At 52.7% G+C, this 21,608-nt stretch overlaps 1 protein-coding gene across 1 annotated transcript in view; it reads left to right on the forward strand.

Annotated features, from left to right (window-relative positions):
• The window catches only part of ATP2B2 (ATPase plasma membrane Ca2+ transporting 2), a 406,022-nt gene that overhangs the window by 255,557 nt on the left and 128,857 nt on the right, over positions 1-21,608 (forward strand). Inside the window, 1 exon segment of the mRNA XM_079122219.1 lies at positions 3,690-4,207. Within this exon segment, the coding sequence (XP_078978345.1) occupies positions 4,009-4,207 (199 nt within the window). The 5' untranslated portion in view covers positions 3,690-4,008.

Here is a 21,608-nt window from a genome sequence, read left to right on the forward strand (position 1 = left end):
ACATAACAAGACAGTTTCACAAAATGGTTGGACGAATTAATAATAATCACAATAATTAGTGAGTGCTTATTACCACGTGCCAGTCTGGGTTCTAATCATTTTACATAAAACAACTCATTTAAGTCTCATAACCCCAATGAGGTAGATAATATTGTTTACCCTCCCCTGCTTTTTTAAGATAATGAAAGCAAAATTTATTTGCTTCCCATTCTACTGGGAGGTGAAGGAACCAGAATTTGAATCCATATACTGTGGTTTCCAGCGTCCCTACTCTCCATCCTTATAGCATCTCTGAAAGAAATGTCCCTGTAAAGACTTCAGAGTGCCTGACATCTAGCAGATGCTCAATAAATGCTTACCACATACCAATAATTAAGTAGTATTATATGTTAGTATCCCCAAACTATAGATGCTAAAACTAAGACTCAGGAGAAGCTAGATGGCCAGCTCAGGATCACAGACTGATCTCCCTGCTCCACCAGTAAGGTTAAGGTAAGTCTGGGGTCCATAAATGGTCACCTGGGCTTGCCTTCATCTGGCCCTCACTTATTGCTTAGGTGGTGAGGACTGACGCCTCCATGGGCTACAAGTCAGTTCTAAGTCTCCTCAACTCACCTGCAGTCAACCCCTGCAGCTAGGGCTTTGCCTTCCCTGAGCATCTCAGATCCATCTCTTCTCTCATCCCTAAATACCAACAAGGACCCACCCTCCTGCACTGGCCTGAAAGGACCCTAACCTTGTTTCCTGATGAGCATGCCCTTGTGTGCATGGTCTCTATCCTTGTCTTGCTCCATCCATGTATCTTTTCTCATACGGCTTCCTGAACTTACACAAGACACATTCAAATGGCGGGCAGCAGGGAGGGCACTGCTTAACATAAGAGCCCCTGCACCCTCTTTGCATTGGGCCCAACGCCTCATCCCACCCTGGGTGATGAGCCCACATGCTCTGATAGCTCTCCCCTTGCAGCTGATTCTAAACTGGGGATGGGGCATGTTGAGGACCCTCTGACTTCTGGAAGGGGGAAAGGAACATCCAACCCAAATCCAAATGCCAGCACTTCTCCTGAGAGGCTTGGGGTCCTGGAACAGGCTCCAGTTAACCCTTTCTTGGAGAATAGCAGACAAGGGCCCAAGGCCTCAGGTCCAAAAGACCTTTCACTCCCTGAAACTTCTGTGTTACCTTGTGCCAATTATTTCATTCCTATGAACCTCATTCTCTTTTTCTGAGAATGGGTATCATCCCACAGTCCACCTTGCAGGGTGGTAAAGTCACAATGAGATTTTTTTGTTTGCTTGCTTTTTATTCATTCATTCATTTGACACTTATTTATTGGTCACTTACAAAGAATGAGGTATTTTTCTAGTCAGAGTAGCATGTAAAATATACTGGCCACCTGCCCCCTGAGAATTTACCATCAGTGGACGATACTATATGAACAGGCACCTTTCTTTTTTCTTTTCCTTTTTCTGCCAAGCTGGGGACCAAACCCAGAGCCTACCACATGCTAAGCAAGCACTCTACCACTAACTATACCTCCAACCCCCACATGGCTCTGAGACTACATGCAGAGCACACAGGGCCTAATTCATGGCACATGCTTAAGCAATGCGGAAAATGGAACTGGATTGTTGTCCTTCTTCACAGATGTACTTGGCCATGCTACACCTCTCCTGTTCCTTGTTAGGGTCACAACTCACGAGTTTGGGGACAGTGCGTACTCCAGTGGTCAAGTTGTGGGAACACTCCTGCATAATGAGAAGGGGGAGTACCACGTGCACAGTATATTTGCTCTCTTCTTGAGGCAGTGTGTCCCTATTATGGTCTACTCCATGAGATACCCATTTGTCCCAGTGGGCAAATGAGTGGGGTTGGGGGGACTGCTCCTTCCTACATTCTTGAGTGAAAGTGCCCCTTTGTAAGGTATGGCGGGCTTCTCCAAGGCCTCCAGCATCCTCTGACCCATGGCTGGGAGTCTTTGCACCAGGGTGAAAAAAGTGGATTTTAACACAGTTCATTATTTGCAATAAATTGGGAGGCGGCCAGGGGATAGAGGAGAGTGACAATTATCATCCCCATCTTAGAAGTAAAGGAACCCAGGCTCCAAAAGTGAAGAAACTCACCCAGGGTCCCTCACCAGGATGTAGGAGAACTCATATTTGAACGTGGATTGCTCTGATTCCAGATCCTGTGTCTGGGCTGCAGCCTATATAGTACGCCCGCCAGCTGGACACTTCAGAGAGAAAGGCAGGGAAGACCCTTGGACTGGCAGCCAGGAGACCTCCCTGCTCTCTAGGCTTCTCCATTTTCTTGTCCTCTGTAGCTTAAGACAAGTTCCTTTCATGCTCCAGGCTTTGTGTTCCCCACTGGGAAAATCAAATTAACCCTAAATACCTCCAGCTCTAAAATGTGTGGAAGAGGGAAGGATAGTGAGGAATACCACCAGGCAGCTGGGAGCTGGGGCTGGGGTGGGGAACTTGGTCCTCTCTTCCTTTCCTGAGCCCTCTTTGTCCTGAGCCCAAGATGGCCAGCTGTCTGTGGCTGCTGGGTGGGGCTGGTCCCTGTGCCAGGCTCAGCCGAGCTCAGCGGGGGCCCTTTGTCACCCAACGCTTGCCGGGGCCTCGGTCGCTGGTGTTGGGTGTCTGGGAGGATTGGATTCTCTCCTGGCAGCCCCACAGATGCCGCACTCCTGCAAGGGTGGCCTGGCGGGCAGGGAGAAGCCAGCACTCCGGCCGCCTAGGCTCCTGAGAGGGACAATCGGCCGCTGTCCGTGGTGCTGATGTGTGGGGGCTCCAGGTGAGGGCTCCATGAGCAGAGCTCATCCTAGGAGTGAAGCTCTAGGCTCAAGGCCGTTCCTCATGGATATGTATAGCAGGCTTCTCTGGCCAGGCCACAGACCCTGATTAACATGGCTGGGGGCTGGGGGTGGAGGTGGGGATCTTCTCCCCTTCCCCGTGCCTATGAAACCCAAGTTGGGGAGGAATGTGGGAAGAAGAGAATGCTTTGTGGCTGGAGGTGGCATGGGTGGGGGCAGCCTTCAATATGTGCGTCCAGAAGCCTGTGTACCTCGGAGAGGGAGGGCATGTCTCAGATTTTGTGGGCCTGGGATGTGGGTAAACAGATTAAGCATAGTCAGAGATAAAAAAGGAAACGGTCTGGTGTGCACAGAGAGGCCTGTCACACAGGTGTTTGGGCGGGGAAGGGGTGGGATATTACGTTGTTTGCCTAGAAGTGTGACTGAGTGTGACAGTGTGCACGGTGGGGCTATCCCTCAGAGTGGTATGAAGGGGAACCCGTGTGTTGGTGTGTGTGTCCAGCAGTGGGGAAAGCCTAGGAATATGCAGTTTGGGTGTTGCACAGCAGAGGGTGTGTGTGACAGGGTTGTGAGGAAGTTGGTGTGTTATACGGCATGGAAAATTAGGGATCATGATATGTTATGAGGTTCAGCCAGGCTGTGCCTTGGGCTGCTACACTGTGGGGCATTCGGGTGGGTGCTGCTAACCATTCGGATGTACAGTGTTGCTCATAGGTTAGGGATGATTGAACATAGTGCCTAAGTTAGGGTATACGTGGACATACTCAGTGTTACTTGGGGTCATCTGTTCTCACCTACAGCCTGGACTTTGGCCAGCACCTGTCTCATGAGGACTGACACCAGTGTCTGACCCGCTCTCTGCTTTTCCCCACAGGAGCCACCGCCCCTGATCATGTAGATGCCAGCTCCAGGTAGCAGCATGGACCCCACTGAATGGAGACTCCTGGGTCTACAGCCCTGAGCCCCTCTGGCCCCTGGACTTTGCCCCACACTTGGGGACACCCCTTGGAGCTCACCACTGCTGTCGCCAGCCCACCTCAGCCACCCCCTCCCCCTGGGACCCAGAGTCGGCCACCCGGAGCTGCAGCCATCCAGTGAGGGTGTGCTGAGGACAGCCACACGCGGCCATCACCCAGAAGCCTCTTGTCCAGTGCTGACCCTTGGGCCCACCCTGAGCAGGGACTTCGGCAAACATGGGTGATATGACCAACAGCGACTTTTACTCCAAAAACCAAAGAAACGAGTCGAGCCATGGGGGTGAGTTCGGGTGCACGATGGAGGAGCTCCGCTCCCTCATGGAGCTGCGGGGCACCGAGGCTGTGGTCAAGATCAAGGAGACCTATGGGGACACTGAAGCCATCTGCCGGCGCCTCAAAACCTCACCTGTGGAAGGTAAGTGTGGGCGACTTGAGCCAGGGCTGCAGCCCCACGGCTGCCATCTGAGTTGATGCCAGGGACTCTGTTCATAATATTTAGCAGCAGAAATGTGTCAGAAATGGACTGAAATATCAGAATTGTCCTTGTAGTGTGTTCTAGCCAGTTGTCAGCCACTTTGGAGAGGCCAGGGGAAAGAGCTTCTTCATGGGTTAGGGTCTGACCAAACTCCAGCAAGGTCTGAGCTGCTGGAAGAGAGCTGGATTAAGACCGTGTTCTGGAGAGAAGGTGCCAGTTCAACCCAAAGGGACAGTACATCACTACTGCAATGCGTTGGGTTCCTCATCCTAGGAACCCTAAAGACATCTGGTCCATAAAGGTGGGCAGGAGGGGGACCAAAGTGGACCAAAGTGGAGCCATACCTTGCTTGCCTGCATCCAGGCCCAGGACAGGCTCCTGCTTTCTCATATCAGGACACAGTGGTTGCATCTGGAAGTCCAGCCCCCAGCCCCACCCCTTACCCCAGGCCCCATGAATGCCCTCATCTGGGCTTGGGCAGGAACCACAGCTTCGCAGGTGCTTCCAGTTCCAGCTGCCCAAGCTAGCCCTGTTGCCAGGCTAAAGTCGCGTCCTTCTCTCCCAAATCCAGGCTCTAGTTGGGGATGGTTGGGGATCTTGAGGCTGCTGTGGACTGTGAAACCACTGGGCAGACAGGGCAGCAAGAAGGTGGGCCATGATGGGTAGGGTGACAGATACCATTGTGTGTCCTTCCGTGAGGGTGAAAGTGGGGTTTTCTTGCAATTGCCAAAATGGGCAGGTTTGGGACTTCCAGAGAGAGACTTCTAGCTCTAGGGCTTTTCTGGAGGGGACCAAAGGTCCCAAAGACATGGGTATGAGACTCTGCCTAACTCTTCCAGTCCTGTAGTTTGCACAAAAGCTGTGCTGAGCTTCGTTCTGTTCTTAGGCAAATGAGGTCAAGGTCTACTACATAGTGATTAGTTCAGGCCTGGGTACCCTGTAAGTGCTCAATAAGTATGTTTATTCTAGAAGTGGATGACAGTCTTTCCCCCAAGTGTAAATCACACCTGGATTGGAGATATCTGTTCCCTAGTCCCCATTCCTGGGGACTGCTGGTCACTCATCCCAAACTCATTTCTGCAGAGACTGCATCATGAACCTTGCTGCTGAACTGGGGCCCACCAGGGCCAGCTGGGCAGTGTAGTGGTCACACATGCCTACACCCTGCTGCACCCTGAATCTCCTGGGTGTCTGTGGTCAGGAGGCAAAACTAAGATCTGTTCTCCTCATATTGACTGCTCTCACTGAGACTTTGCCTGTAGGATGAACCAGGCAGAAGTTTCAAAGTGTATCTTCTCCCGTGGTGCCGTGTGGCTATAGTTCAGTGGGGAGGGTGGGGAAAAGGGAAGCATCAATTCTAACTCAAGGCTTGAAAAGGGCCATGTATGGCCCTAAGGTGGGCACAGGCTCTGCTGGAGGCTCCTGGGTCCCGGTCACATGTGACCACAAATCCCTGGCAGAAGGGACCATGCTCACCCACGATTAGGGTGGCACCCTGGCCTGCTCGGAGGCAGAGCTGCCTAAGTGGCCTTTGCCTTTTGCTTGGGAACCTGGATATTCCCTTGAGTTAGACATTCTTAAATATCTCTGGATCCCAGATCAGGGGAGAAGCTGAGGAAAGCCGGGATCACTGTCCTGCCCCTGCCTGCCACAGATGTTGGGGTGGGGGGTTCCAGATCCCCTTGAAATTGGGCTATGATCTCCAACTTAAGAAACCCACCCTCCCTTCCCACAAGAACTCTCAGGCCCCAGGGAATTGAGCAGTACATGGTCAGCACTGTGCAAAGCCACTGCCAGGTGCCTCCTTGGACCCCCTCCCCAACTCCACTGCTGGGGAGAAGCACCCACAAACCTGAGGAGAGAAACCCTCTCTGCTCTCTGTTCACCTAGCACCAGCCTGGGAAGGCTGAGCAAGTGCCCAGGAAAACCCTGAGATGCATCCACTGAATCCCCAGCCCTGGGGAGCAACCAAGTGGCCAGAAAGAGCAAACTGTTGGGACCAAGAGCAGCAGGGACTGCAGGGCTCACAGCGGGGCAAGGCAGGTGGGCAGGCTTCCGGGAGGAAGAGGTGTTTACACTTGGCTGTGGAGGAAATAGAAAGTGAAACCTATAGCAAGACCTTGAGCAGCCTGTCTTAGAATTCTGCAGACTACTGACATGCTCAGGAAATTCTTCATCACGTAAAAGCTAAGGTACTCAATTTTCTCTTCTATAAAATGAAAATTATGACATCTCTGACTTGCTGTGCCACCTGCCAGCCATGTACTTCTGAGTCTTGTGTCTGACCTCTCTGAATCTTGGTTTCCTAATTTTTCATGAGGACCAATCAAGATCTCTAAGAGGAAGATCTTTGAGGAGGAAAGTACAATGTAGGATCAGCTCGAATCTCTGCTGTCTTGGTCTCTATAAGGATCTCCAGGTTGTGGCAGGGGGTAGGACTGGGAGAGATTTGGGGAGGGGCAGAAGAGCAGAATGCTATAGATCCCAGACATGGATGGGCTGGCTGGGTTCAAATCCCAGCTCTGCCACTTACCAACTGTGGACTCTGGGCATGTTCCTCAACCTCTCTGTGCCTCTGCTTTTCATCTGTAAAATGGGAATCATAATAGTGATGACCTCCTAGGGTTGTAGTGAGGACAAAGTGAGGTGGTTTGGAGTTGTGCTGACATGTGGGTGGTTCTGGGTTAGGATTCAGCCTGAGGGAATAGGCACCTCCATCTTCCCATCAATAAGACACACTGTGCGCATGGAATAAGATTAGGCCAAGTACCCAGCATCTGAGTGCCTGCTCGTGTTAGTTCTTCTTGTTGTTACCATCATGAGTATCATTATTCTGGAAGAAGCAGTCCCAGTCTCCAGAAAGGTGGAATGTGACTCTTCTGGATCCCTGGCCAATGTCTTCGTGTGCAGCAACACTTGGAATTAGACTGCTCTGCATCCGTCATTACACATGCTCCTGCAGGCAGGAGTTTCCCCGCTTTACAGATGAGAAGCATGAGAATCCAAGGTCACGATCACTGGTGACCCGGCTTTGAACACAGCTCCATACAACTCAATGCCCCAGGCCGAGCATTGTCCACCTGGGAACACTCCTCTCTGGTGTCCACAGTTGGGACAGACCTGAGTAGAAAGGGGCCACCAGGGACACTTTTCTTTACCTTGTCTCTTGTTTTACATTTGTCCTGCCCTGTTCGGACCCCCTATGATTTAAAGAAGTACTTAACCTCCAGCCCCTGCTCCAACTTAATAGCCAAGTCGTCTGGGCTGTGCTAGCTCCGGCCACTCCCGACAGCCCCTGCCACTTACCTGCTGATGTGATCTGGAGCTGGCCTCCGAGTCACTCATGCAGCAGGAAACCGCTCAGGCCCTGCATAAATTAGCTTTCCCCTTCACGTCCAGCTAAATTTAGGCAAAATATCTGTGTGACGGATGGAGTCTGAGGCCTCAAGGGATCACATCCCACCCACGGCACTGCCTGCTGCACCAAAGGAATGGAGCGCAGCTTCCCCAACCTGGAGCTGTTGGATTATCCACCTGGGGGCCTAACTGGGGCGCTACCTGTTGGGTAAACCTGGCCGACTCTGCTCCGTCTGAGCACCCTTCCTTCCTGAATCATGGCCTTCCCTTTTCACCTTCCTTTCCCTTTCCTTCCACACTCTTCCAGCCTGGGGCAGTAAAACTTCAGTCTTGAGTGACTTCTTTCCGAGGGGCACGAAGAGAGTTAAATCACAGCTCCCTGGGCCTCAGTCGACTTCTCTGTGAATTGGGGATGACAGTCACGTGGCAAGGATCAGATTGGAGACGCTCAGCGCCAGGCAGATCCTCAACGCTAAAAAGGTGGCGTTTATTGACCTTGTTGTTATTAGACCCAAACCATTCTTTGAAAAACAACGTGAACGGGCCCCCTCCCCATGAAAGAGGCAATCGGATGAGACAGTGCCCAGTCACTGTGCCGTCAGTGGCACAAATGGGTGGCAGTGTTGGGGCCAGTCCCCAGCACCTGGTTCAGTGCCCAGGAGCTTACGAACGAGTCACAGAAAGAAGGAAGGAAAGGAGAAGAAAGGAACAGGGGGTGTCCTGGCGTGCCTCCCTGCGGCCCAGGGACAGGACACAGGACACCCAGCATCACCCACGGAACAATCGGCTTTGGTTCCCCAGGCCCCATGTGGCGCTGAGCCACACACAGCTCGGTGGCCCTCATCCTTCACCTCCTGGAACCTGCACCTCGGGCTGTCAGAAAGGATGGCTCACACAGGTCCCTGTCAGGTGTCCACCACTCTGTCTGTTTCCTGGTGGGGAGGATAAAAGGGACAAAGAAGACAGGGCAGCGGAGGGGTGGGTGGGAACTGGATACTGTGGTGTGTTGCGAAACGGAACCTCCGGTTAATTTTGTATGAATCCCACGGCTGCCCAAGTGAGGGGGAGAGAGGGGCTCGGCGTGGACAGGAGGCAGATCGTGGGAGGAGGCTGCTTTGTGTTACCTACGATATTAAAGGAGAACGCCCCTTGAGCTGGCAGCACCACATCATCCATGAGCTCTGGCCAGCTGGGCACCAGGGCAGATGTGGGCAGTGAGCCAGGACCTCTGTGTGGCCAGTTCTCCATGTCTTCTTGTCTCTCCCCAAGGACCACTGGGCCCCTGCAGGGTCAGTGGGGAAACCAGCCGTAGGCTCAGCAGTATCCTGGCAGCGTCCAGGTAGAGAAGCTGCCTAGTGGTCAGAGAAAGGTGAGAACTCCCCACTCCCTGGGGGCTTCGTATGAAGTGGCCCGTGCACCTGTTTAAGGCTTTGGACTCTGTCAGATGTAAGGCCTTAGAGGAAAATTAACTCACCCAAGTATTTCGGAGGCTGAGCAAACCTAGCCACCTTCTCAAATAAAGGCAGGGGTGAAGGGAGATAAGACACTGAGGAGGTGTCCCAGTCTCACCTCTGTCACCAAGTAGGTTTGTAAGACGCTCGCAACTTGTTTGCTTCTCTCTGAAACAAGAACTGGGCCACTTTCAGTGAGTTGAGAATGTGAAAGTATTCCACAAAGGAATCATCTTGTTCCATGAGAGTTTTGTTGAACACAAACCCATCTTAACGTGGCTTATGCCAAAAAGGAATGTTCTGGGCAGTGGGTAGAGAGGAACTCAGGAATGGCTGGATCCAGGCTCTAGTGTTGTCTAGAGGACTTTGTCCAAACCTCTCCTGCTGTTTCTCACTTCCTGTGTCCTTTGTCTTGGCTTCATTCCCAGGCAGGCACCCACTATATTAGGACCCCAACAGCTTTAGGCTAACACCCTCCCATCCCAACCACCCCAGCAGCCAAAAACACCTCTTTCCTCATAGACCCTGCCTTAGATCACAGAAGAGACTCTCACTGGGACGCCTGGAGTCATATAGCCACTCCTAAACCAATCCCTGAGGCTATGGAATGGAAAAGGTTGATTGGTCAGACCCAGTACATGCTCGACCCAGAGGAGGCAGGCCAGTCCACCCAGAGGTTGGAGGAGGGGAAGAGCCATGCAAACCCCAGGGCTCTTGGGCCTTCTACCTGGAAGGCTCCTACTTTGTGCTCAAGAAGAGCAAACGTGTTCCAGGAGGGCTGGGCCTAAACATGTTTGAGGAACACAAGCAGTTATTTAGGAGTGCCAGACTTAGCACAACCATAGTTGTGCTAAATGACAACACTTAAGTTACACTAGGGCAATGGGCATCTGCTGAGACTCTCCAGGCAGGTGGGTGTCACAGCAGGGAGGAGGCTGACTTTGTGATGGTTCTTTTTTTTTTTTTTTTTTTGGGGGGGGGGGGTGCTGGGGATCGAACCCAGGGCCTTGTGCTTACAAGGCAAGCACTCTACCGACTGAGCTATCTTCCCAGCCCCTATGATGGTTCTAATCCTGCTTCCATTTCTTACCCAGCTGTAGAATGTTGGACCAGTTATCTAACCTCCCTGCCTCAGTTTCCTCATCTGTAATATGGGATTATAACGGTTCCTCTTTCATAGTATTGCCACGAGAATTCAGCTTAATACCTGGCACTCGGTAGGTGTTATATCGGCATAAGCTGTTGTCATTATTCTTCTCTTCTGAGAGCTCTGGGTGACTTTAAGGGACACATTGGGCTTTAATTAGTGAAGAGAGGAAGGCAGTGTGTCTGGGTGCATCCACGGTATGGGAGTCTTTGGGTTAAAAAAAAAAAATACACCCCACCACCACCACCACCATGGGGGAAAAAATCCTTTAATAAGCAGCTTGATATGAAGGTTTGATGAATCACGTGTAGAAGCTTTCCAGAATGCCACCCACACGTCTTTCTGAATCATCAATAAAATAAACCCACGAGTCGATCAATACATGCTATGCATTGTCCCAGGCAGACAGTCTGAAGGCCAGGGGGTTGCAGGGGAGGGCACAGAAAGGTTAGAGGAGAGGACCACCCTACAGCTGACCGGTGGGCTTCCAGGTGGTTCCAGAAGAATGAGGGACCTTCCACTGCCCGCCAGCGATTCAGAGTGGCCTGGCAGGTAATTTGTGCAGCCAGGAACTCAGAGAGGTAGTGGAAGAGATGTGGAGGAGGGATTTACAGGGGATCGCACTTTAGACAGACCTGCCATGCAAAAAGCCCAAGTCCCGAGGCTATTGGATGACTGTCATTCACTGTCTGCAAACATGTCAGGGCCACGTCCTCCTAGCACATCCTCACACAGCACCCTGAGCAGGGAACAAAGGCTTGAAGAGGGAGGGGGGCCTGATTCTTACAATGAAGTCACCATCATTAGGCAGAATAAATGTGCACCAAACAGTGGGTGCCCACTGTGTGCTCAGAAAAAGAAAAAAATGAGAAATCGACTTTGAGTCCCAGTTCCACCATTTAGGCCCTTGAACAGATCACTTGCTCTCTCTGAGTCTCAGTCTCCTTATCTGTAGATCATGTGACCCCAACACCCACCTCCCAGAGCTACTGCCTGCAGGCATTTGATGAGCGCCCCTGGGACTTCTCCCTTATTCTATGCCAAGCAGTAATGGAGGCAGACGCGCTTGGGTGAACAAATGTGTTGTGCATGTACTGTGTGCTCTGTGTGGTACGTGGGGTTTGGGCCACAGGTCCCCTCTGGGAAGGGGTCCTTGGAGCAGTGTCTGCATGATGTGGCTTGCACCTGAGCAGAGGGGGAGGGGAGGACAGGCTGCCCTGGCAGTGCTCCTCCACCCCAGGAGGAAGGCGTCAGGCGGGAAGCAACTCCAAGGCTGCCCAGGGCAGGAGCCCAGGGAACGGGAGCCAGCGGGGCACAGGGAGCCGGGACCTCAGCCCAGCCAGAGGGGAGGAGGCAGGAATCCCTGCCCCAGAGTCTCCTAAAGATCCCCAGGAAAGGGGGCGGTGGAGGTGCAAAGGCATTATCTCCCGTGACCTCCCTCTCATCCCTGTGAACCATGAGCTGTTATCAACCCCGCTTACAGAAAAGGAAACCAAGGCTCAGAGCGCCTCCATTAAAAAGTGGCCTAGCCAGGCAGAGCGGTGCACCCTGAAATCCCAGCAGCTCAGGAGGCTGAGATAGGAGGATCATGAGTTCAAAGCCAGCCTCAGCCAAAGCGAGGCACTAAGCAACTCAGTGAGACCCTGTTTCTAAATGAAATCCAAAACAGGGCTCGGGGTGTGGCTCAGTGTCAAGGGCCCCTGGGTTCAATTCCTGGTACCCTGGCCTAGACAGGCGCAGTCCCCAGGCTGTGGTTCCTAAATGTGCACACACCATCTCCTGAACCTACTGCCTGCTGTTGACAGAAATAACTGCAGCAAGAGGGAACATGGGGAAGGTCAGAGGGCACTCTCATCTGCCTGATAGGGGACAAGACTGGGAGAGGGTTCCCCTGAGCTAGGTCCTGAAGGACAGGGAGGAGTGGAATGTGCAACAAGGGGGAGAAAAGAACAATCTTAATGGGGAAGCCCAGGGGCAAAGGCCCTGGGGTAGCAGAGGGAGGAGTAAGGAACAGCTTTCCTGGGGCCCAGGGCCATCTCACAGGGCCGAGGATTCCGGCCATGGACTGTGGACTGATTTTTGTAAAGTGGTTTTCAGTTGTTTTTTCCTGCTATATATGCAGAATGCCACCTTGCCAAAGTGTTTAGGTTTTAAGCCCCCTTCCAACGATGAGCCAAAGAACTTGCTGAACGCAGGGAAACAGGGTGGGGGCAGCAGTTCTCATTCTGGGTTCCCTGAGTGCCCTGGGGAATGCTAAATGGATGGGTCCCTGGGGATCCCAGCCCACCACAGACCAGAAGACCAGAGCTGCTCCTTTTTTTTTTTTTAATCTGTTTTGCATAGTGAAGCATCTGGTTTAAAAAATATATTTTTTTAAACAGAGTTGTTGGCGGGGGGGAGGGGTAAATTTATTTTTTCTAGTCCTGAGGGTTGAACCCAGAGGCACTCAACCACTGAGCCACACCCTCAACTCTTTTTATATTTTACTTAGAGACAGGATCTCACTAAGTTGCTTAGAGCCTCGCTACGTTGCTGAAGCTGGCTTTGAACTTGCGATCCTCCTGCCTCAGCCTCCAGAGCTGCTGGGATGACAGGTGTGCACTACTACAACCAGCTTAATTTTTGAAAGGAAAAATTTTGCTCTGAGACTAGAAAAAATGCCAAACTAGAGTATCTACAAGCCTGGATTGGATGCCAGACCATAAAAGTTCTCAGACACCTCAGTTTTTACATCTGTGAGATGGAGCAGATAATTTCCAGCTCCCAGGGCCCCTACTTGCTGTGCATTAAATGGGAGACGCACGTGGTGGACCTGGCCCACAGAGGGACCTTAAGGGAGGTTCATCTTACAGCTTCCCCACCCTGAGCACAGTCTGACCCCAGAGGGACGTATGTACCTGGGCAGGCAAAGGGTGCTCAGGCCTCCACAAGTATTTAGATATGGAGGACAGGCAGAGGCAGGGATCTGCCTGACCTTGGCCCTTACTTCCTAAGACCCTCTTCAAACGTCTTCACCATTCTGTGCCTCAGTCTCTACAAAATAGAGTGGGGTGGGTCTGGTAGTGTCTGAGACCCCTCCAGACTCCGACATTCTAGAATTGTGAGCCTCACCACCTCAGGACCCCCACAGGGCACACACCAGGCTGGTCAAGTCGAGGAAGCCTGGGATCTGGAAGCCCGGGGCTTTGACTGAGTTTCCCTCACAGCCTGGGCCCGGGCAGTGCCCTCGACCCAGCACCCCACACCTCTGCCCAGCAGCCAGTCCCCGCCAGGCGACCATGGGGTCTGGCTTAGTCCCTGTTGTGCTGCTTGCTCTAACTGAATACCTCGGACTGGGTAATTTATAAGGAACAGAGATTCATTTCTTGCAGTTCCAGAAACTGGGAAGTTCAAGGTCGCGGGGCACCTGACATCATCTGGCGGGGCACCTGACATCATCCCCAGGGGAAGGGCAAAGAGGGCGAGAGCACGCGCACATGCCTGAGAGATAGGAAGAGGCAAAGAAAGAAAAATGGGGGCTAAAGGCATCCTCGTATCAGGAACCCACCCCCATGGCTCCTAACCCCCTCCCCCCATAATGGCCTCCCAGGGACTGGGCTCCCGTGACCTCATTACCTCTTAAAGACCCCGCCTCTGAACACTGTTGCATTAGGGATTGAGCTTCCCACACAGGAACTCTGGGGACACATTCGGACCAGAGCTGACCCTCCTCTTGCTGGCTCCCAAGGCCTGGACTTGACAGCTGACCAGCCTGTGGGCCTTTCCTGGCAACAGGAAGTTGGGGCCTGGACTCCCATTTTCAATTCCTTTTCCTCCCTGAGGCTCCGTTTCCTCATCCGTCACATGAACTAAGGGGCGAGAGTCGTTCTGAGTGACCACAGCCTGGACCCCCTCTGATGTCAGAGTGACCAGCCGTGCACCCGAGGCCTTGCTCGAGACAGCGAGAAGGGCCTGTGCCTCCAGGCCCGCCTGTCACCCGAGAGGCCCAGACAGGGCGGGGAAGATACTTATACGTGCCCCCTCACCTCCCAGCGGTTACCTGACCCCTCCCGGTGCAGCCCAGGCCCCCGCTGTGGTTTCAGGCCCAGCGTTATTTATAGTCAGTGGCAAGGAGCACCTCAGTAGTGGCTCCCGAGTACCCACTGCCGGTGCCAGCTTCCGCCCCCGAAGAGAGGGTCCCGAGGCCCACAGGATCCCCCAGGGGACGCCGTAGGACTGCCAGGCCCTGCTCCCCCTGTGCCACAGCCGTGGACACGACACAGTGTTGAGAGACGTTTCTGGCTGGAGGACCCAGGAGGGCTGCACGGAGGAGGCAGTATCAGAACAGAACCATTTCGAAGGTGAACAGGGTTTACCGTGAGGAAGGGCACCCCAGATGGAAGGGGCGGCATGGCCGGAGGCACAGAGGCAAGGAAGGAAGGGATGCAAAAGACCTCGGAGCAGAGGGTAAAGCAATCGAGCTTTAGAGACATTCAGACACTGCTCTAAAAGCTGTGTGCACATCATTACCTCCTTTAGTCTCCCCAACTACCCTAGGAGATAAGTGCAAGGTGTATCACCTCCCTTGTTTTAAACAAAGAAACTGAGGCACAGAGAAGTTAAATCACCTGCCTAAGGTCACACAGCTAATGAGGGGAGGAACTAGATTCAAGTTCAGGCAGGCAACTCCTGACCCCACTTTGGAAACCTCTTTGAATGTTGACTCAGAAAGTTTGGGCCTACATTAAGAGGCAGACAGGAGCCCCTGAAGGTCATGAAGCAGAGGAGTTGTGTGGCTGAGACAGCTGGTGGCGAGTGCAATTTGGGATGAGGAGACACCCGTGCGCAGAGGGAGGAGCGGGCATTTGAAAGAGAGAGAACAGGACTGAACATGGGCCAGGGTGACAGAGAGGAGGGACTGAGTGTGAAGCAGCAGGACTCTGGCCATGGGTGGAGGTCGAGGGACAGAGGTGTCCATGTGGAAGCAGTTCACAAGACAGCAGCTGATGGCTGGTGACAGAGGAGAGGCCCACAGTGGGAGGCAAGATGAAGGTCTGTGGCTTGGCACCTGCATTTGCAGGCCCGGGGGGGGCGGGGGGAGGATAGCAGGCCTGGAACCTGGTGAGAGGCTGGGCCTGGAGGTGGGGCATCTAGTGACAAAGATGATTATGGAGGAGTCCTATCTCTGCTGACCACTCCCCAGGCTGCAGAGAGGGAGGCCAGCCACAGGAGGGCAGGGTTCTACATGCCTCCCTCACTACTCTGTCGTGCCCGCTAAATGTGCAAGAGGAAAATTCAGCAGGGGCACTTGTTAAGGAATGGTGGTGTTGCATGCAGGTATGGCATGATCAGGGTGTCTGATGCTGGGTTGGCATTCAACTAGACATGGCAACTGTGAGAAAGTAGGAAAGAAATAGCCTTTGCTGAGGCAGGAGGCCTGCTGGATGATCCCTTGGGAATCCTGTGCAGGCCAGAACAGCAAGAAGAGCATTCCCAGGGGCTTCCCCTCCATACTCCAGCTCAGTTGGATCCAGGAGGAGAGCCCAGGGGACTTGTGGAGAGACTAAGGCCCAGGACAGAAGGAACTTGCTCCAGCTCACTGTAGGTTAGGGCCCCAGCCCGGGAGGGTCATCCCTGGATGTGTGAAGGTGTCTTGAGACCTGTCCTCCCTGGTCTCCGGTGCAGCCTTCTGGGTCTCCTGCCCTCCCCTCCCGCTCACGCCCTCCCTTCCAGTCTCTGTACTCGTTTGCCAGGGAGCGGCAAGAAAGCCCCACAGAGCAGGTGGCTTAAACCACAGAAGGGGATCCTCACAGTCCTGGAGGCTGAGGTCATGATGGCAGCAGGGGCTTCAGAGGGAATGTTTGTGTCCCCCAGAATCCACATGCTAAACCTCAGCCCCCAGAGTGACAGCACTTGGAGGTGGGACCTCGGGAAGTGGTTAGGTCATGTGGGCAGAGCCTCGTGAATGGGATCCAGGGCCCTGGCCCTTCCCTTTGTGGGGCGCATCCTTTGTGAGGACGCCATACAAAGACAACCAGGAAGTGGGCCCTCACCAGACCCCAAGGCCTTTACCTAGGACTCCCAGCCTCCAGCACCACAAGAAGTACATGTCCTTTGTCTGCAAGCCTCCCAGTCCTTGGTTTCTACTAAAGCCACCTGAACCTGAACAGCCAGCCGCTTCCTGCTGAGGGCCCCAGGGTAAGGCTCTGTCCCAGACCCTTCTCTCTGGCTTCTGGTGGTTGCCTTCTCCCTACGTATCTCCACAATATCCCTCTCCACATGTTTGTCTCTGTCCAGATTTCCCCTTGAGATAAGGGCACCACTCCTGGTGGATTACGGTAACGGCCCCATCCTAACTTGGTAACTGCTTGCCTCTACGGCAACCCTATTTCCCAGGACAGTCACAGGGTGCTATGAAGTAGCCATGCAGCGTGACGGTTAAGAGACGGACGGACATCCTGGGTTCTGAGTCCAGCTACACCCCTGTGTTGTGCCGAGCAAATGATGTCACCTCTCAGGTCCGGTTTACTCACCTGTAAAACAGTCCTTAGGCCCAGGCTATTGAAAGGAATAAATGAGCTGGTACAAACCATAACACACCTGGCACAGGAAGCACACCTAGCACAGGAAGCACACCTGGCACAGGAAGCACACCTGGCACAGGAAGCACACCTAGCACAGGAAGCACAGCTGGCACAGGAAGCACACCTGATGCCACGGTTCCTCTTATCATCGACAGCATCATCCTGGACATTGTATGGGTTCAGTTGAAGTCCAGAGAGGGGAAGGTCTGGGCCAAGCTCACACAGCCACCTAACCTAGAACCAGACGGGACTGGGGTCCCCTGACCCACAGTCACAGATTTTGTAATCACATCCCTGTGTGATACGAAGGGGCAGGGGAGGGAACAATTTCTAAATGCCCCACCTGAAGAGAACAATCGGGTCCCTTTTGGTTTCTCCATGAACCTGTTGGAACAACCCCGAACACAACCATCATACTAAGCATGAAACAACAGCGTGATAAAAACTGTGGGGTGTAGTATCGTGTCTTCTGACAGTGGTAACGACTCCCTAAGAATGGAGGCAAGGAAAAGAGACTGCCAGAAAGCTTCCAGAATGTACCCTGCATTGGGTACATGCTCTCAGCTTTTCTCCCGGCTTCTCTTTCTGCCCTCCTGTGGCATCATCCCAGTGGGTCCCCTGGGGCTGCTGGTTGCAGGCTGGCTGTTCAGTGTCATGGAGACATGGGGTGGGGGGATGGACGTGGTCTCCCCAAATGGAGCAAAGTCTGGAAAAACCAGTTCAGGTTTTCAGAAGGAAACTGACGCATGCACTGATCGGGGGCAGGACTGACAGAGCCAACGTCCCTTGGGGGAGTTTGGGGATGGAAGCCATCGGCTCCAGCTGTCGTATCACTCAGGATTCTCAGGGGAGCTGCGCTGGTGGATGTTGAACACTCAGCCCTCTGGCCCTCTGTGCGGGGAGAGAGTCCTCACCTGTAGTGTGTGCTGATTTCCGTGGTGTAAATACTGCCACCACAGTACCAAAGTGGCACTGTTAAACAGAGCTGGGGAGAGATGCCTAGCACCGTAGGATATTCCAGAGGATAAATCAGAGTAAAATATACTAAAATAATTAGGAAATGAAGAGAGTGGGGTACTTACTGTTATAACTTTATAAATTGAATTCTAGCAATGGCTGTAATTAGCAACCAGTTCACAAAATACCTGAAAATTTAAAAAGCAGGTGTGAGCTGACTCCAGCCAATCATACCTCCATATCCAGAAGGGAGATCATTCCTGGGAGGCGATTGGCCCCACTTGATGACCCGCCCACCCTTAGGACAGGAAGGTGGAGACATCTTGATTGACAGCCACAAGAATCTTCGCGGTGGGGGGCAACCTAACCTCCAAAGAGGAAAGAAGTGTGCCCCTGGACAGCCGAAACCAGCACATGCTTTTGTTGCTCTTCTCAAGATTTAAGTTGTACTTTTTTTTTTTTTTTTAAATGATATCTCTATTTTAAAAAAATTTCCGATTACTTAAAATCCCAGAATCCTTTAAAAAGGATGCTGGAGCTGGGTGTCGCGTGGCACACATCTGTGATCCCAGTGACTCGGGAGGCTGAGGCAGGAGGATCACAAGTTCAAAGCCAGCCTCAGCAACTTAGTGAGACCCTGTCTCAAAATAAAAATATGAAAAGGCTAAGGCTATGGCTCAGCAGTTAAGTGCCCCTGGGTTCAATACCTGGTACAATAAAAGACGGGCGGGGTGGGCCCAGGGCTTTATCCAGAAGACAGCAAACCAAAGGACCCAGCCAGGAGAGGAAAAGAGGCTCAGAGCAGCCTCTTTCTAGTCCTCTACCTTTTCCAGCAGTGGAAGCTCCTAATCGCCACCAGTCTTGCTGCCTGGGTGGCTTGGGTGTCCACACCTAGAGATCCACCTGTCTCTGAAAGAACCCCCAGTTGAAGGATCTCTTAGGACAGAATCTTCTGAGTACCCATAAGGATAGATGAGGGTGAGTGGGAACCTCGGGGGTCTTCAGATGGTGGGAAGAGCCCTTGTAGACTTAGGTTTCACACAAGGTACAGGCAGGTTGGCCTGCTCGGCCTGGTGAGACCCTGACCTCCCAGAAGCTCTGCTGACCCTCTGGGGTGCAGATCTCAGGTGAACAGAGTGAAGAATCAGATGCCAACAGCAAACCTCAGCTCCACCTGCTGCCTCCTTATTTAGGATCGTCTGGTGGCCAGTAGAGGCTCGGTATCTGATTTAGGAAGAGAACAAAGGCCAGGTGCTGCCACATCGTCCAGGAACAACCCCAGTACACCAGTTGCTCCTGCCTCTCGGCAGCTCACTATTCACTCCATTTTGCAGATGAGGAAACTGAGACACAGAGGGGTTGACTGACTGCCCAGGTCACACAGCTGTGGGTAAAGCCAGCCATCAGTCAAAAAAAGGATGAGGCTCTGGCTCGGAAGCCTGGGAGATTTTTGTTTTTTGTTTTTTAATTTTATTTATTTTTATTTCTGCAGACTGCATTTTGATTCATTGTACAGAAATTCTGTTGTTGTACAAGATGTAGATTCACAACATTCATGTAATCATAGGAAGTCTGGGAGGTTGTAGCACACTGTGAGTTTTCTAAAGCACATTGGAAATCAGGCTCAAATATGAGACAGAATGGCTGGGGCTGGTCTGTCAGGGCTTGGCGCTGCTGGGAAAAAGAGCCAAGTCCTGAGAGGCCACTGGGCATTCAATAAGGAAAAAGCAGTCACATACTTCGGCCAGTCCCTGGGGAATGGCCGTGTGGGGAAAGCCCCGGGTGCACCCCATTGCAGGGGGAAAAAATTCCCACAAAGGCAAACTGTTGCATGCCGAGGGCAGCTTTGTGTATTCCCACACTTGACCTCAACTCCTGACGGGCTCAGGGGCTTCCCTTTCACTTGAGAGAGGCAGTTAGCACATCCCATGGGCAGATGCATACCAGACTTCTCAAAGTTGAGGCGGTTTCATTTGCCTCTCAACCCCCCGCAGCTGGCAGGGGCTCTCCGTTTTTGAAGTGACTGGGAACAGGAGTGAGTGTGTGCCTAATGGTGCATATGCATGAGCTGAGGTCCCCCGTGTCCCCTCACCCACGCCCAGAACCCGCAGCTCAGCTCCGCTTGGGGGAGTCAGGAGACATCAGAGACTCCGGCCTTGGCCAAGGCCAACGGCAACATCTCTGCCTCTGCCCCATGCATACCCTGGCCGGGCTCCCCTGTCCTTCCCTCTGTCCCTGATGAGGAAAACTTTGTCCGTTTGACTCTCACTGACAGTGGAGTCCGGGGAGAACCCCAGCCCCAGAGCGTGTGACCTGAGCTAGCAGAGGCACGCCCCCTGCAGGCCCTTGTTAGCCTCAGGGACATGTAAGCTGAGCGAGATTCGCTTCTGGCAGGAAGCGGCCGCTTCCTCTTGAAGTCCTGGGAGATCTAATTACCCAGACCCTGGGAGAATGTGGAGCACCCAGCACCAGCATTTGAAATAATCAGGTTTTTGACTGATGTCACTAATGCAAGGCCGGACTGCAAAACTGTCCCTCTCATGTTCTGACTCCCCGGGACTACCGACGGTTTGATCTGGAGCTGCCAGCTTGCTGATTGCCCCACCCGCCAAGCCTTCTCTAAATGGTCCTAACAAGTCCCACGTCCGGAGCCAGCCAGGCTTCAGGCCTGTAATGCAGATTGCACAGCCATCAGTGAGAGGGCTGTGGAGGCAAGGTGGGTCCTGTGTGCTGGGCACAGGAGGACACGCCCTTTCTCGTGACCTCTCCTTTCACTATTATCCCCATTTACAGATGAGGAAGCTGAGCACAGAGGGCCCAAGGTCATGCATCCGTGGGTTGCGAGATGAGATCAGACCTACCCTGGCCAGGCCCCCACTCCCAATCGGTTCCTGTCGCCCTTCGATCTCACATATTTTTCTCCTTCCCTACTGGGTACCTTTAGACCTCAGAAACTCTTGGGGCATGTCCTGCCAGCTCCGTTCTGAAGTTTAACCCCAGAGAAGTGCCAAGGAGGATGACTTTTTCCTAGCATGTTTTCACTAATGAATATTTTGATTTTTTTTTTTTTTTTTTTGCTATAAATAATGTGATAAAGAATTGCCTCCAATCGAGTAGGATGGTGCATACCTGTAATCCCAGGGACTCGGGAGGCTGAGGCAGGAGGATCACAAGTTCAAAGCCAGCCTCAGCCATTTAGCAAGGCCCTAAGCAACTTAGCGAGACCCTGTCTCAAAATAAAACATAAAAAGGTGGGGGATATAGCTCAGTGGTAAAGCGCCCCTGGGTTTAACCCCTGGTACCAAAAAAAAAAAAAAAAAAAAAAAAAATTGTGTTCAGTAGACGCCACTCCAAGCAGTATGGAGTTGAAGGGTGTCAGCTAAGGCCTATGAACACCTTCTCAGCACCAGGTATAAGAAATTTTTTTTTTCTGGCACTGGGGATAGAACCCAGGGCCTTGCTCATGCTAAGCACACACTCTACTACCAAGCTATACCTCTAGCCCCAGCAAGCTAATGTTTTAGAATTTACCCATTCCATAGGAGTTTCTTGGGCACCTATTATGTGCTAGACACACTCTGGGCCTGGGAGAACAGATACCATAGGGGACACAACCATAAAGGTCTCTGCCCTCGGGGAGCTTACATTCTAGTGTGGGTGGCAAGTACAAAAACACAGAGAGAAAAATGACAGAGGTGTCAATTGCAATAAGGGTCTAGAGGAAATAAGCAAGGGGCCAGGCTGGGAAACCCTAAGCGGGGCCTCTGAGAAGCTGGGATCAGGGGCAGAGCAGAGCTCAGCACCCAAGTTGGGGCCTGAGGAGATAAGGCAGGAGCCAAAGCCTGGCTTCTCCTCTAAGGTGAAGG

Source organism: Sciurus vulgaris (genome assembly GCF_902686455.1).
Source record: "Sciurus vulgaris genome assembly, chromosome: 19".
In the NCBI taxonomy this organism is placed as follows: Eukaryota; Metazoa; Chordata; class Mammalia; order Rodentia; family Sciuridae; genus Sciurus; species Sciurus vulgaris.